Raw genomic sequence first — 14,631 nt, 5'->3', positions numbered from 1 at the left:
GCTGCTGCATCAGTTCTGACGCGCTGCACGGACTCGCTTGGGTTTCAATGTGCCCCGACCCGCTGCAAGCAGCGCCAGGCTGCCGCTCAGCCGGGGAGGCTTTCCCGGAGCCGCACTTGGTGCAGGGATCCCCCGGGCCCCAACAGGCCTACTGCTGGGCCCAGGGCTGCGGTGCTTAGGTGTATTTATGATTTATTTTATATTTGATTTATTTTTCATTCTATCTCATGCCGTTCGCTGCGCCTCATGCCCCCGTCCTCCCCGCCCCCCCACCGCTATGCATCCCTCCCCGCTCGGGGCGGGGCCGGACGCCGCTGTTTGGATTTAAACGTAGCAGCGGGAGGGGGCGGGCTCGGCCGGCGGCTCCCGATTCCCGATTCCCGGCTGCGGCACCCGGCTCCGCCATGGTGGTGCCGGCGCGGCGCGTGAAGACGGAGTACATGAAGCGCTTCAAGGAGCCCAAGTGGGAATCGTGCGGCGCCTGCTACCTGGAGCTGCTGCACTACCGCCTCAGCCGCCGGCTCCTGGAGCAGGCGCACCGGCCCTGGCTCTGGGACGGCTGGGAGCAGGACAGCGGCAGCGGCGGCGGCAGCACCGCCGGGTCCCCTTCGCCGCCGGGCGCCGGCAGCCCCGCGGCCGCGCGGGAGGAGGAGGAGGCGGCGGGAGCGGCGGCGCCGAGCGAGGCGGGACGGGCGAGCCCCGGTAGAGAGCGCGGCGGTGGCGGGGGGCACGCGTGTGTCCGGTGCGGCCCGAGCGCCCTCCCCGCGGCGGGGCCGTGCTGCCCTGCCCTTCTCTGGGGCTCGGCACAGACGGCTCTGCCCGAGCCGCCCTGCCGCGGCTTGGGGGCCGAGCTCCGATCCCGGGGGCGCCCGGGCCCGGCGGGGTGACCGTGCGGGGACACCCGGCCGCCGCCTGGCCCGTCTTACCCGCCCCCAGGACACGGCCCGGGGCTGGCAGGGCCCATCAGCCGGGCCCCGCTGCCTGCAGCCGGATCCTGGCTCGGCCTGCGGAGAAGCCGTGGCTGCGGCATCGGAGGTGTCTCTTTAAAGAGCCAAGTGGTGGCAACTCTCATCCTGAGTCACAGCCACTTATGTAAACTGTTGCCATGGGAGCCAAGCATCTCTGCAATTATATAAGAGGGTTCCCCGGCAAAAGCAGCGGCAAGTTGGATTATATGCCGGTGGCTGGCTCTTAACGCAATTGCTTTCCTGGACCTGCACATGTAATGTGTCTCTGCTGAACATTTGGTACTTAATGCCACCTGAGGTTTGATCTTAGGTGCGTAGCTGAGCGTGGTTAACTTAGTAGCCTGAACTGGCGCTGAGCTGGTAACATTTTGTTCTCTTGTAGCACAGAGCAATTCCCTTCTGTTGTCTCACGATCTAAGAGAGTGGTTGGCAGATAATAACACGGTGAAGCTTCTCAAGCTGCTATTTTTTATATCCCATAAGATATGGTTTCTTATGTGTAGTGAAAGAATACTGTATCTGGCAGCCATTGAGTGGTGTTTTGAAATATACTTTTTGAATCAGCTGTCTCTGTTGTACAGCAGCAGGGATATTCCTTGAGACCTGTTCAGTTAAGCCTCATGCTGTGTGGTTGTTGTTGTAGTTTTTGGGGTTTTTTTTCCTGGGGTTTTTTTGTTTTTTTTTTTTTGGGGGGGGGGTGGGTTTGTTTGTTTTTTGTTTCCCCCCCTCCCCTCCCCAGAGTTAGATGTGCTTGTCTGGAGTGGGGGAAACTAATCTGATCCTATGCCCTTTGGGACCCAAGCTTTCCAGAATGATCTGTATTCTGATATTCTAGATTAAACTGCATTCATTAACCTTAAGCAAAAGCTTACACAAAAGCTTTTTCTATGCTGTCATCTGCTCCAGAGCTTGGTGTTTCAAAGCATATTAGTGATGTGGGGTTCTGCAGTCAGCAGGGTGGCCCTGTGGTACCCAGGTCTCACATGGGGTGCACACAGCTGCTGGGTAACACACTGCACCTCCCCAAAGCTATTGTTCTGATTTCAGCTGAGATAATTTTATGCCTGGTGGCTGCTACAGTCCTGTGTGTTGGATTCAGTATGAGAATAGTGTTGATAACACACTGATGTTTTTAGTAGTTGCTCAGCAGTACTTAGACTAAATACAGGATTTTTCAGTTTCCTATGCTCTGCCAGGGAGCAGGTGCACCAGAAGCTGTGAGGAAGCACAGCCAGGACAGCTGACCAAACTGTCCAAAGGGATATTCCATAGCCAGGAAGTCCTGCCCAGTGTATAAACTGGGCGGAGTTGCCCAGGAGCCACTGACTGTGCATCATGGGTTTCTCTTGGGGTTTATTCTTCCCTTTTCACTACTATTATTATATTTTACTTAATTTCAATTACCAAGCTGTTTTTATCTCAACCCAGGAGTTTTCTGATTCTTGTTCCCATCCCATTGCATGAGGAGGGAGTGTGTGGTTGTGTGATACTTCATTGCTGGCTGAGGTTAAACCACAACAGCTCACCAGTATGTAAGAGTATTAGTAGGCCTAGTTTTGCTTTCCTCAATCAGGCCTTGAGGAAGTTAGACTAGGAGCATACTCCATAGTATCTCGGTCAGAAGAAATAAGGAATTGCAAAAGATCAGGGAGTGGTTGCGTGGGAAAAGGCGATGCTCTCTAAAGGCTTGGCTTTTAGTGAGAGGAGGTGGAAGCTGTTGAAGCTGCACTCAGAACCTGGCATTCCCAGCTTTTCTGATGCACTTTGAATATGTACAAGCCTGGGCAGCTGTTGTAGGGACCTGAATTTATCTTCGTTCTTGTTGAGTGTATGGGTAGAGCACATAAACCTGCTACAATCTAATGGCACCAGCAGTTGCCAAGGCTAGAGACTGCTGGCCAGGGTGCTCAGTTCACTCATTAGCCTGCTCCCTGATTCCTTCCCTGACTCCCCTCTAGGGAAAGGTCCAGCTGGAGTTAACTTGGTAGTCTGATTCTAGTTGGGATTCTGCAGGGAATAACAGCTGGCTAGCTATGCAGGCCCTGTCTGCGGTCAGTGATGGTGTGTGTGACTATCCAGTGCATCCAGTTGTGTCCTCAGTCCTACAGCTGTGGCAAAGGGACTGTGCAGCAGGGTTTTGGGCAGCTGTGTTTCTGTAACTGATACACCTTTGCCATGGATGCTGTAAGGGAATGCCTAAGGTTTTGCTAGGTCCTTGCTGTTTTATACTTATAGTGGGAGAAAAAAATCTGTACTTCACATTCACTTCTTTGCCAAATGAATAAACATTTTTTAACTTCTGCGAGTATTTAAGAGCTTTGCTAAGTCTTCAGCAGAAGGACTGAAAACAACCCTGCTTAGGCAGCTGGGTTTAATGGATATTTATTGTATCTTAATGCACATATAAGGAGGTGACCCATTTAGTATTGGACAATCATAAGGATACATTTTTCTTCTGCTTAGTGACTGGCTAATTAAGGCATGTGGAAGAGATAACACAGAAACTACCACTCTGAAGCTTCTACTATTAAACTGCTTTTTTTTTTTTTTTTTTTTTTTTTTTTCTCTTTTACTCTGAAAGAATGTAATTACACTGAAGTGGTGTGGGGGTAGCTGAGTGTGCTCATGTTGATGACATCTTTTTCTTCTGAATCTGACATCCACCCACATGCTGGAACATCCTAGCTGTTACCTGGTTACTGCTGCTTCCTGCTGTTTTGTGGAGAATCTGATTTCTGCCTGAGTGGTACTGAGAGTGCTTGTTGCCAAGAAGCTGGTCAGCACTAATGTTGTTTAATATCTGAGGTAAATCTGAGGTAAACACAATTCATAATGGCATGCGCCACCCTGGTTACCTCCTTCTCTCACTGAAATGAGCCCGTATGTGTTTATGAAAGTTGTGAATGCTTCTGGTGTGTGAAGAGGAAGTACATGTAGGCAGCTTGGCTTTACAGTGGTCTTGGTCTTAAGCACTGCCAGTGTGAACCCTTGGGGCAGCACATAGGATAAATGTGCTTTGTTGCTGTGTCTTGCACTGAAGCTATGGCTGAGTGATACCAAGGTGTGTTCGGAGGCAACTTTGTGTTAATGCCTTCTGACTCTCCACTTGTGGCAGCTGTTTGTGGGATTGTTCTGTGGAACATGCCCAGGCACAGATGTGCTTTCAACATAATCCCACAAAATCTTGACCTAAATGAACTGGTGTAGTTATGGTGTAGACACATCCTCAAAGCTGTCAACAGAACTCAGTGGGCTGGTAAGTAGAATACAGAAGCTCTTGGCAGCAGTGCTGCTGTCAGACCTGTTGCTTGTGAAATGACACTGCTGCACACACATGCAGGATGAAGGCATCTTCCAATCCTTATTGCCACTTTGCCTTCAGCATTTTTGTGCAGTGGTCTTAAGCAACAGCAGTGACAAGCTGCCATCGAAGGAGTTGCCTCAAAAGTATTTGGAAAGTGACTGATCTGGATTAGTGGAACTAAACAGAAGATCTGATTTCAAACTTGTTCCCCGATCTTGTCTGTCATCGTGTTGCAGGTGCATTTGCTGGCCCATGTATGTGGGAAAGAGCAGTTTGTGATTGGGATAGAAGGCAAGGGTGTCAATTCAGGGGTTTAGAGTACTGTTATTTAAAATTGCTCCCATTTTTTTCCCTTTGCTATCAAGCCAATCCAGTAATTATTTTCCAAACTCTGCTGCAGATGAAGCTTGTGTGTATCTAATCAGCTCTGAGCTGCTGTGTGTCTGCTAGCTCCAGTATTGCCCCACACAAGATCTGCCTTGAAGAAATGATGTTGCAATCTGTTTCATCTGTAGCAACTTACTTTCTACCCAGCTCTGGATACCCACAACTGGTTATATAGTCCTTTCAAGAGGTGTAGCAGACCTGGCCTGCTTGGGGAGGTGTTGGTACAAAAGCAGGAAACTTGCAGTTCTGCCTGCAGCAATGCAAGCACAAAGTGATTCTCCTGATGCTGAGGCAGTGCTGTAAGGAGCCAGCATCTCTATATAGAGATAATACTGCTGACCCCTGTGACCTGGCCCGTGGGTCTAATCAGAAGGCTGTTGGTATCTGTAGTAAGTCATCAGGGCCTTTGAAATGGGGGTCCTGTCTGACCCCGGGGGTGCAGTGTTGTGGGAGAGAGCAGCTCCCCTGGAGCTCTTCCTGCCTGAGCCGAGCTGTTATGCAAGCGGGGCGATGCAGCAGGGTTTAAGTGACCTCTTCTGGGCAGGAGCTTTCAGCAGCCGTGTTGGGTGGGCCTGACAGACTTGTTCTGCCCGTTAAGCACTTAATCCCCTCCTGTCCATTCAGTGTGCTCTGCTTAGCATCCATGATGCAGTTTTAAACGTTTCTAGCCTTTCCCCTCTCCTGTCTAATCCCTGTAGTGCTGCAAGCTGGTCAGTTCTGTGTTTCCTCTGCTGGAGCTGGTACTCTGCATGGGAAGGAGAAGATGGGTAGGAATTGCTGGTGCCTGGACTTCCTCCTGAGCAGCTGGGTCTAAGTCCTGCTGTCAATTGCTGCTCTTCTGACTTCATATGAAAAGTGCTGCCTAAGAAAATGGCTTGGATAAAAACTGTGGCTTTACATAAAATGTTTAAATAACTGTTAGAGATCTTGTGCCTTCATCAGCTGAGTTCTGTGTAAATGGCACTGTGGCAGTGAGTTCATGGAAACCCCTGCTCTAATAGCAGGTGCTCCTAAGTGCTACAGTACACTCTGGCATACAGCATTTACTGAAAGGCTGTGCAGAGGACTCTGAGTGCCATTTACCCATATGCTTTTATTGCTATTTTGGGACAAGCTGGCTCAATCATTTCTGGACCAGCTGGAGCTATATCCTGGTGAGCAGCATCCCCAGGCATGGCTGTTGCCTTGTTTTTTAAAGCTGAACTATCCATGTAATTGCAGAGCCCCCACTTTCCTGTATTTTTAAGTCTCTAAATGCCACTTCTGCTGTTTATGAAGTCAGTGTTGCTCCATCCCCCTTTGCAGAGAAGGAAGATAACATTTTCCTTTGAATGGAGGATGGAACAGCTTTCTGAAAGGAAAAGCACTCTTGTTGCAGAATTGACAGCAATATGTTCTCTTTCAGAGTTTAATTTTCTCAAAACAGCGCTTCCTTCTGATAAAGGACCTAGGCAGTCCCTCCTTTGGAGTGGCTGTGTAGGGAGATGCTTAGATAATATTTTGTAAGGGGATAACTCTGTGCTGCCTGTTGGCAGTCATGATGAATGAGCTGCCTTGTTTCAGAGTGAAGCTGTATGCCCTGGAGTACAGGGAAAACAAGCAAAATGTCTGAGCTCACTGCTGCTGTCTTTTACCAGCCTTGTCTATAATAACTGAAACTACATCCAGCCATTATTTAGGTATGTAAAATTCATCTAGCCATTCTTACTCTCAACATGCCACTACTTTGACCTTGACTATTTTTTTTTGGTTGTTTTGTGATGTCATTCAACTGAACTCTCAACAAATACAGCTCTAAATACTTTAACATTGCTGGCCACCCTTTACCAAATACTCAGCTGCACTGCAGTATCACCTGTAGATGAATGCTACACCTGCACATCTTGGAAGATGGTTATAGGCAAGCCTGAACAGGGCCCAGCACCAGGGCCTCTGTGCTGCTTGGCAGCATGTAGAAACCATGCTGGTCAGGCTAACAGCTAGGAAGAGAGCATAAGGCTTGCCTTAGGGGAGTTCTGGGGCATGGAACAAGCCTTGGTATCTTTACCCTGCAAACGTGAAATGAGTGCTGGAGTAAAAGAATTCATAATCTGTGTGCCAGGCAGGAAACTTCCATTTAATCAGAACTGGATGGATACAGAACTGAGATTAAAGCCATGTTGGATTGGGCATGCACATGCTTGAAATCACAGCAATTATCAGAAATGGTTGCCATTATGTCACAGGATTGGCAAGCCCTTCTGCTTTTAATGATGAAAACACCCGAGTAAAAACTGCACTACTTGGCCTTGGTCAACCTGTCAATATGTAAGCAAGCTCTAAACCAGAAGAACTCCCTATGACAGTGAAGGAATTCCTTCTGTCCATCCTAGTGTATGCTGGTGGTGGCTGAATGTGCTGAGACTTGGAACAGAGGTGGTGTGGAGCTGGTCCCCACCAGAAGCAGAAATAGATGGTGTGGTAGAAAACTTGCCAGTTTGGTGTGTTTGTGTCAGCAGAGTTTGAGTGATCACTGTGTGAGTCTAGCAGAAGACAGACTCTAATGATAAGACTTGAAAGGAATTGGTTACTAGTGGACTCCTATACTCTTAGGCAAATAAAAGGCATGTGTCTTGTAGGTGATCACACACTATAAGGGGAAGAAGATTGGCTCTAATGGAACAGTTGTTTCTCTGTGTTTTTATTAATATTTATATTTATATAATGCTGGTTCAGTCTTCAGTGATGATCTAAAACTGTAGTGATTCAGCCTTTAAATTCCCTCTCACCGACCCTACTCTCCATACCCAGTAACTGAAGGACTATTGCTGGCCCCTTGCTATGAAAGGCTTAAATGTGTGAGATAAATGAGCCTTGGAGAGTAATGCCTGCAGTGTGGTACTTTAAACATACAACATAATTCACTGATCAGGTAGCAAAGGTGATGTCTACTACTTTGTGGGTTTTTGCTTCATACTATCCTCTCCTTCATAAGCAGAAACTATAACAGAGATATATGTATAAACAGGGAGCTTGAAAATGAATCAATCACCTTTTTCAGCAGAAGCTGATAATATGAGGGATATAATATTGCACATGGTCTTATCAAACTTCATCTCTGACTGGCTAGCAGCATCTATGTGGCATTCAGTGCTCCATCTGTTTGCCGTCTGAGACATGCAGGGATGAAATAGTGAAGACAGAAGATCACTGGAAACAGTCTTTAAGTTCTGTCTGGGCTTGTTGGTTATCTGTAACCTCACCAGTGAAAGGTATTTTTAAATATGTGAAAGCTGTATTGTAGTCACTAAGGAAAGAATGAAGACATTTAAGCAAGGTGTATGTCTGTTGCTAAGGGAGCAATGACTTCTTGAATTTCTAAAAAAAGCACAGTTTCAATGATGTATTGAGAGGCTGTACAAATGAGACATTAATATGTTGTCATTGGGAACTTAAAGCATAACTTTTTTTTTCACAGAGAAAGAAAAAGAAGATCAAGAAAAGCAGGAGAAGGAAGAGCAAGAGAAAACTGTAGAACATACTTCTGTAAAGGAAGCAGACAAAACCAGCCGTACAGGACGACGTCCAAGTCGAAGTGCCTTGTCCAGTCGTAATGATCGAAAATCAGCCAAAAGTCCCCAAAGGACAGATGCACCAAAGGAGAATAAACATCCATTTGCTCTGTATGGGTGGGGAGAAAGACAGACGGATACTGGGAGCCAGAAAACTCACAATGTCTGTGCTTCTGCTTCAGTGAATGAAGTAAGTAAGAGCTTCTGTTTCATTTAAAGGCAGTGACTGCTAGGTGCCTACAGATGTCTTAATAGCTAGGTAAAACTTCTCAGGGGTCCCTTTATTTGAATGTATGGAGATTCCAGCAGTAGATCCTAGCAATAAACTTGAAGAGTCTTGAGATGTCCAAATAAGAGATCTTTACTGTTGGATTGGAAGCTTCCTAGGTCTGACAAATACTTTCAAGTTCTAATTAAAACTGCCTGTTCTGTTTGTAGCTGTTACAGTGTTACCAGAAAAATTGGCTGTTATAAAAGTATTTCTGCATTCTGAACTTCCTGAGAAGAAGAGAGGAGCAGGCAGTTAGCACCAGGCACCCCATAGCAGGCAGACACAGCACTGGGGAAATGCTTGTGCTGTGAAAGAGTGACTTTTGCTGGAGCACTTCCTCGACTAGGAGCCTCATTGAGATGGTACAAGTGCTTCTCTGCTAAGATGTCTTGTCTAGCAGCCTAGTTTGGTGGCTTGCCAGTAGGAGATGTTGCTTGCAGCAGAATGGTCTATCAGATGGCTGATGGATTACAGGGCTGGTGTAAATATTACCAAAATAACACAAATTAAATTCATGTGGCCATGGACAGCACCAGGATTCTGCTCTGTTTCCTAACTTAGAAACAGCAAGGAAGTGTTTTAACAGATCCATTTCTTTCTTCTCTGTAACTCTCTTAGGCTGGTAAAACACAATCATTAATGCATCCCCGCCAGTGTCTTGTTCTTATCTTACTGCTAATGTAGAGTCTGAGTCTGTGACACAAGATACCTGAGGACTGAGGTGGGAGTGGTCGTGCTGTGCAAGATGGAGCTGGCCTTTGATGGGCTGTTTTTGGAAGGGATTTGAAGCCCAGGCTTTTCCTTCCTGGACAGCCCAAACCTTTGACCAAAAGGAGGAATGTAGGCCTTACAGCTTTGGAAAGAAGCTGCCTTTCCTGATAATGGACACTAATGCTAATTTGATAAACTTTGGTCAGCGCACAGAATAGTTGAGTGGTGCTTTATGTTGAAGCCTAGAAGAGGCTGAAGTCTCACATAAGCAGAATTATTTCTATTTTATCTTAGACATCTAATATTTCTTACACTAGAAACAGTAATGGAACACCTCAGTTCTGGTCTTGAGTTTGGACAGAAAAGGCAGAACATTTCTGAAACACTCCCAATTATGCATTGTTTTGTCACTGAGGATGTTTCTTTATGTAGGAACTAACTACTTACTGCCTGCTGAGGTTACCTTTTCTTGCACATTTGAAAGGTGCTACTTACCCCTTACTGAGATGGGAGATAAGGTTTTCAATCTGGACACAGATGCAAACAAACATAGAAACTGGCTCTTCACATTTAATTTTGGTGGAAATATGGTAATTTATTAATATAAAAATGTATGTAATTGTGTGCTCAGCACTGTTAAAAATGAAGATCTTTAGCCTCTACGGGATCTCTTGGGTTTGGTCTTACTAATATGACTTAAGTTTTAAGGGATGCTTAGGCATATTGAGAGTGATTAAGATTATCAGTGACAGAATAAGAGAACTGAAGTTTTTAGAATACATCTGAGTAAGACTGAAACATTCAAGATTTTTGCAATCATCTAATAGTTGGAAGTGTGAAAGATAACGCAGAACAGAATTTGAAGCACTTTTAATGAAAAAAAAGAAATCTGTGTTGAGTTAGTGGTACAAATTAGAGGAAGAAAATGCAACATTGCTCAAAATCCCTGTTCTTCAGGATGGGGACTGGGACAAATAAAAAGTGATCCTCATCATTCCTGCGGGGTTCCTAGGCTGTTCTCCTTCTGTAATACTAACTCTGGTCTTTTAGATTCACGAATCTGCCCTACGAGCGAAGAACAGGAGACAAGTGGAGAAAAGGAAGCTCTCTCAGAGGCGAGTGCGATCAGCAGAGGCAGAAAACACTTGGCGAACAAAGCCCTCCCCACCAGACAACCCCTGGATGACAGAGTACATGAGATGCTACTCAGCAAGAGCTCTCTGAACCTGGATTCCCTTAGGCATCCTCAGAAGAAGTTACGCATATCAGGACACTGGTGCAAGGAACCAAACCACTTATGCAAGGTTTTTATAGGGAGTTTCCAGCTGTTAAAATATTTGTTACAATGTTTTTATCTTGGCTACCTACCTCACAGTGGGGTGTATCCTTGGAGCCATAACATTTGAAGAGGCTTTTAGATATAACTACCCAAACTTTTAAACAATTCCCCTTTTGGGAATTTTTCTAATGCTTCAGTTAGTTTGTTTTGAGGGTGGGAGGGTGAACCTTAGCATACAGGGAGTTAAAGCAAACACTTTTTTGATCATGGTTACAAATAATCTGTTTTCCCTTATTTAAAATACAAGTCATGGGAGATGGTATTGGGGAAAGACTTCAAAGGAATGATGGAGGTGCCTTTGTATTTATAAAACTATTTAACACTTTCATGAAAATAAGCATATGAAGACAGGCAACAGGAAGCCAGTGTGTCTGGTAACTAGCTTTAGTGTAGATGCTTTAGGCAGGCAAATACCAAGTATTGTCTGTACACAGAAACTTTTAAAATAACAACAAAAACCCCCAAACAATAACAACCTTGTTTGATTAGTGAATCTGCTGATGCTAACTTTTATCACTGTTTCTAAGGTCATTAGAATAAACCACTCATTTTCAGGGCAAGAAACAGCTACAGGATCATTTTTCTGTAGCTGTTCCTGTTGTACCAAATACCTAATGTAGACAATCATTATCTGATAGCTGCCACTCACTAAGCAGTTACTTGTTCTACAAATATAGTGCTGTACCACTGTACTAATCTCGTGGTCACACGTAGTCTGTACTTAATAATATAAATGCATTTATTGAAGGAGAGGGCTGGCTCCTTTCTGGTGAGGTCTATTTTTAGCACTTCAGAGTATCTATTATGCTCAGTGGGGGGTCAGAGTGCAATATACATTCCGCTTGGAGGTATTGTACAACTATATTGTTAAAGGGTTTAAACATAAAAATTGTGTTGATAAAACTAGTAGATGACTTGCTGCCTCTCGAAATTGGTGCAGAACCCCTCACTTATGGGGGGATGGGGAAGGGGGTAAGGGCTAGGGAAAGGAGGGGTGTATTCTTTAGTAAACAAGAACATATAATGAAGTTTGAACATTTTTGTTTTGTAGGTCCTACTTCTACATAGTAAGATAGTCATTGTGATATCCTTGGTGGTTTTGTTTCCCTCAGGTGGCTGTAAATGATCTTTTTTTTCAGTTTGCTAACTACGCTTTAGGCAGATGATTGCTGTAGTTGTGAGCTTCAAAGTTTTGTTCGGATGTGTTGTGTGTTAGTTACATATGTTGGTTATCTCAGTTTAATTGTTTTGAAGCTTGTGTTTTACAGGTTGGACATGTTCCCACAGGAAGCATACTTGCACTTCTAGAGCAGAAATCTGCACTAGTTTTAGCTTCATTCCACAATCTCAGTGAGTAAGGAGGACTCTAGAATTACTATTGCAACAGAGTACACATGCTTAGTGAAAAATCTGATTGTGGTCTTGAATGAAGTAATTGTGCAAAGGGTCCAAGCACTGCTGCCTCCTAGTGTCTATTACATCACTAAAGGTTTCATTACTAATAATTTAAATTTTGTTAAAATGTCCTAGAATCCATGAAATTATAATCTGTTTTTATTTAACCAGCCTTTTAAGCATAAAGCTATAAAACTACAGACCACTCTTGTTGAAGGCTACCTATTTAAGATATTACAGCTTTTAAGTCTGGGAAAACACAGCATGATTAAGAATGTTTTATACGCAGCAAAATCCCTGTAGGGGACTTTGACTGCTAAGTAAACCATAGACTAGAACTTTCTGAAACTTTAGAACAGTGCCCAAAACTGGGGACAACTACTCTGGAGAATGCCTTTATTCCATATGAGATTCTTTTGATTTCCTTTTATGCTGTGTTTTTCTCTTTAAATAACTGCTGTAAATATGCTTAGCTTGCTTCTGATGCCGTTGCAGTTCCAGAAGCCGCCCAAGCTTTGCACAACAGTGTCAAAGCACCAACTCAGTAGTGTTTAACAGCCTTATTCAATAAAATCTTGCCTGTTCCTGTTGCCCACACGCTTTGTAGGCTTTATGTAACCACAGCAGATGGATTGTGCCCTCAGTGCATTTTGTCACATTCAACAGTTTCCTTGACTGTGTAGGGCAGGACTCATCTTGCCATGCTTTTGAAGACAGCTTCTACATTTCTCTCTTCCTACAGGGAATGGAGGAGTCAGGATGACTATGTGCCTGCCTTAAGTACCTGTGTTTGGATAATATGTAGCTCCCATTAGGTGTTTGTGTTTTCAATAATTATAGGAGGCCTAAGTGTCTTCTGCCTTGGATACCGGGGAACTAAAAACATCACCCACAGGCCTGCTCAGGTCTTCAAATGAGAATTTTCAACAGCATCAAGACTGCTGTATACTGAGGAAAATTGTCTAGTCCTAATCCTTATCTGGTCAAGAGCTGCTCCCCACAAAGACCACTTACTAAAAGACAGCAGATACACTAATAAGGTCTTGTGAGTCTTCATTGTGCTTTTTCAAATGACCTGTAGCCAAAACAATTCTGGGTGCTCTGTTGGTACTATCTGGGTTTAAGTAATACAATACCTGATGTGAGGGGTAAATTATTCTGCAAATCAGGTAGCCTTCCTGCATTTGGGTATTGATTGACTATAAAGCTACTATTTTGCTTAGACTATATGAAACAGTATAGCTCTGATCACTGTAAGTGCTATGTGTGAAGTATTTGGTCTGGAAAACTGCTGGTGCTTTGATGTTAACAAATGAAAAGCCAACTGCATTGTAAAGCAGAACTTTCCAGATGTAAAAGCTTTAAGTGTATTCCATAGATTCCTACAGGAGGTGGCCATTTGCTTCAAATTTGACTCACTGAAAAGTAGAAAACCCAGTGAATGTCTCCCTATAAATTAAGGAATTTCTAAACGTTGTCTTGCATGGACTCTTGAATTTAGCAAAGTGGTGAACACTTCTCACTCCTGTTTTAGAAGTAAAACATTTTGGCAAGAACACAGTAAATACTCAATTGTCCAAAGTCTTAATTAAAATGACTGTTTATTCCTTTGTTTCTGGAAGTACTTAGATAAGTGAAGCAAGAGTTTTACAATGTGTAATGCTGCAGTCTAACTATAGTGTTGTGAAGACTAGTGTTTACAGTGTAAAATGTTACCATGAAAACTGCAAAAGAATGTCCTGTAAAATAACAGTAGCATGCCTGTTCAGTCACTGCTGTCACATCTTTGCAACTATGAAATACAGACTTTTTCACAGGAAGCTGAGATAGTCAAGGTGATAGCTAAACTTGGAGCCAAACTTAACAAAACTGAGGAACAGTTTCTGGTAAGAATTTTATCCAGGTAGCACATGCAAATTTAAATTTCTAACACAGAGGGAAGTGTATCTATTCTCACTTTTATGGCATAATGTAGTGCCACTGAACTATAAAGCCCTCTCTGACTTTTTTTTAAACTGTGATAGGGACCAAATGCTAGCAATCTGAAGGCCTAATGTATGGTAACCTGGATGTTCCAGTTTCTTTTTCAGCTCAGTTAGTGCACTCAGCAGCAAAGCCATAAATGGAGCCTGACTCAACACCTTGACAAGCAGCCCCATGAAATTAGGGGTACAAGTGAATGGGAAGCTGCCTCAGCTATTGTTAGCACTGAATTCACTTTAAAAAAAATAGGGAAATACCATCTAAGCTTGAAGCAATATGTGTTTTTTAAGGTTTTTAAACAGTATTTGTTTTTAATGCCTCTGTATTGTCTATTTTAATAGTGTAGTGTCAACTTGTACATGTGAATAAAATGAGTGACACAAAGTGCCTGGACTGTTTGTACTGTGCTTTTTGGGATTTCAGATTTTTTTTTTCCCCTTATAGGATACTTTAGTTCCTGCATACAAACTGTGGCTTCTGCTTGTCCCAGACAGTCTCTCCTGGAATGTAAGTGACAGGCTCCTGTAAGACTGGGTATGAAGTTAGATTACAGTTACCACTCCAGCCTCTTATGTTCCTCCTGTAACTCTCACAGAGATTTTTAACATGCTTTCCTGACCTGAATCACTGTTTTTGCCCTACTACAATATGAAAAAAACACAGCTGTACTAGCTATCCTAAATGATATACCTTTAAGAATATAAATGTAAAGCTTTGGAGGA

At 44.0% G+C, this 14,631-nt stretch overlaps 1 protein-coding gene across 1 annotated transcript; it reads left to right on the top strand.

Annotated features, from left to right (window-relative positions):
- The first annotated feature begins 342 nt into the window (after positions 1–342).
- CCSAP (centriole, cilia and spindle associated protein) lies at positions 343–10,794 on the top strand. Its single transcript, XM_030268298.4, has 3 exons — positions 343–702; positions 8,117–8,400; positions 10,243–10,794. Exons 1-3 carry the CDS (start codon positions 405–407, stop codon positions 10,414–10,416), a joined length of 756 nt encoding a protein of 251 aa, XP_030124158.1. The 5' UTR covers positions 343–404; the 3' UTR covers positions 10,417–10,794.
- The last annotated feature ends 3,837 nt before the right edge of the window (positions 10,795–14,631 follow it).

Source organism: Taeniopygia guttata, chromosome 3 (assembly GCF_048771995.1).
Source record: "Taeniopygia guttata chromosome 3, bTaeGut7.mat, whole genome shotgun sequence".
NCBI classification, from domain to species: domain Eukaryota; kingdom Metazoa; phylum Chordata; class Aves; order Passeriformes; family Estrildidae; genus Taeniopygia; species Taeniopygia guttata.
This window is presented reverse-complemented; position numbering and strand designations above follow the sequence as displayed.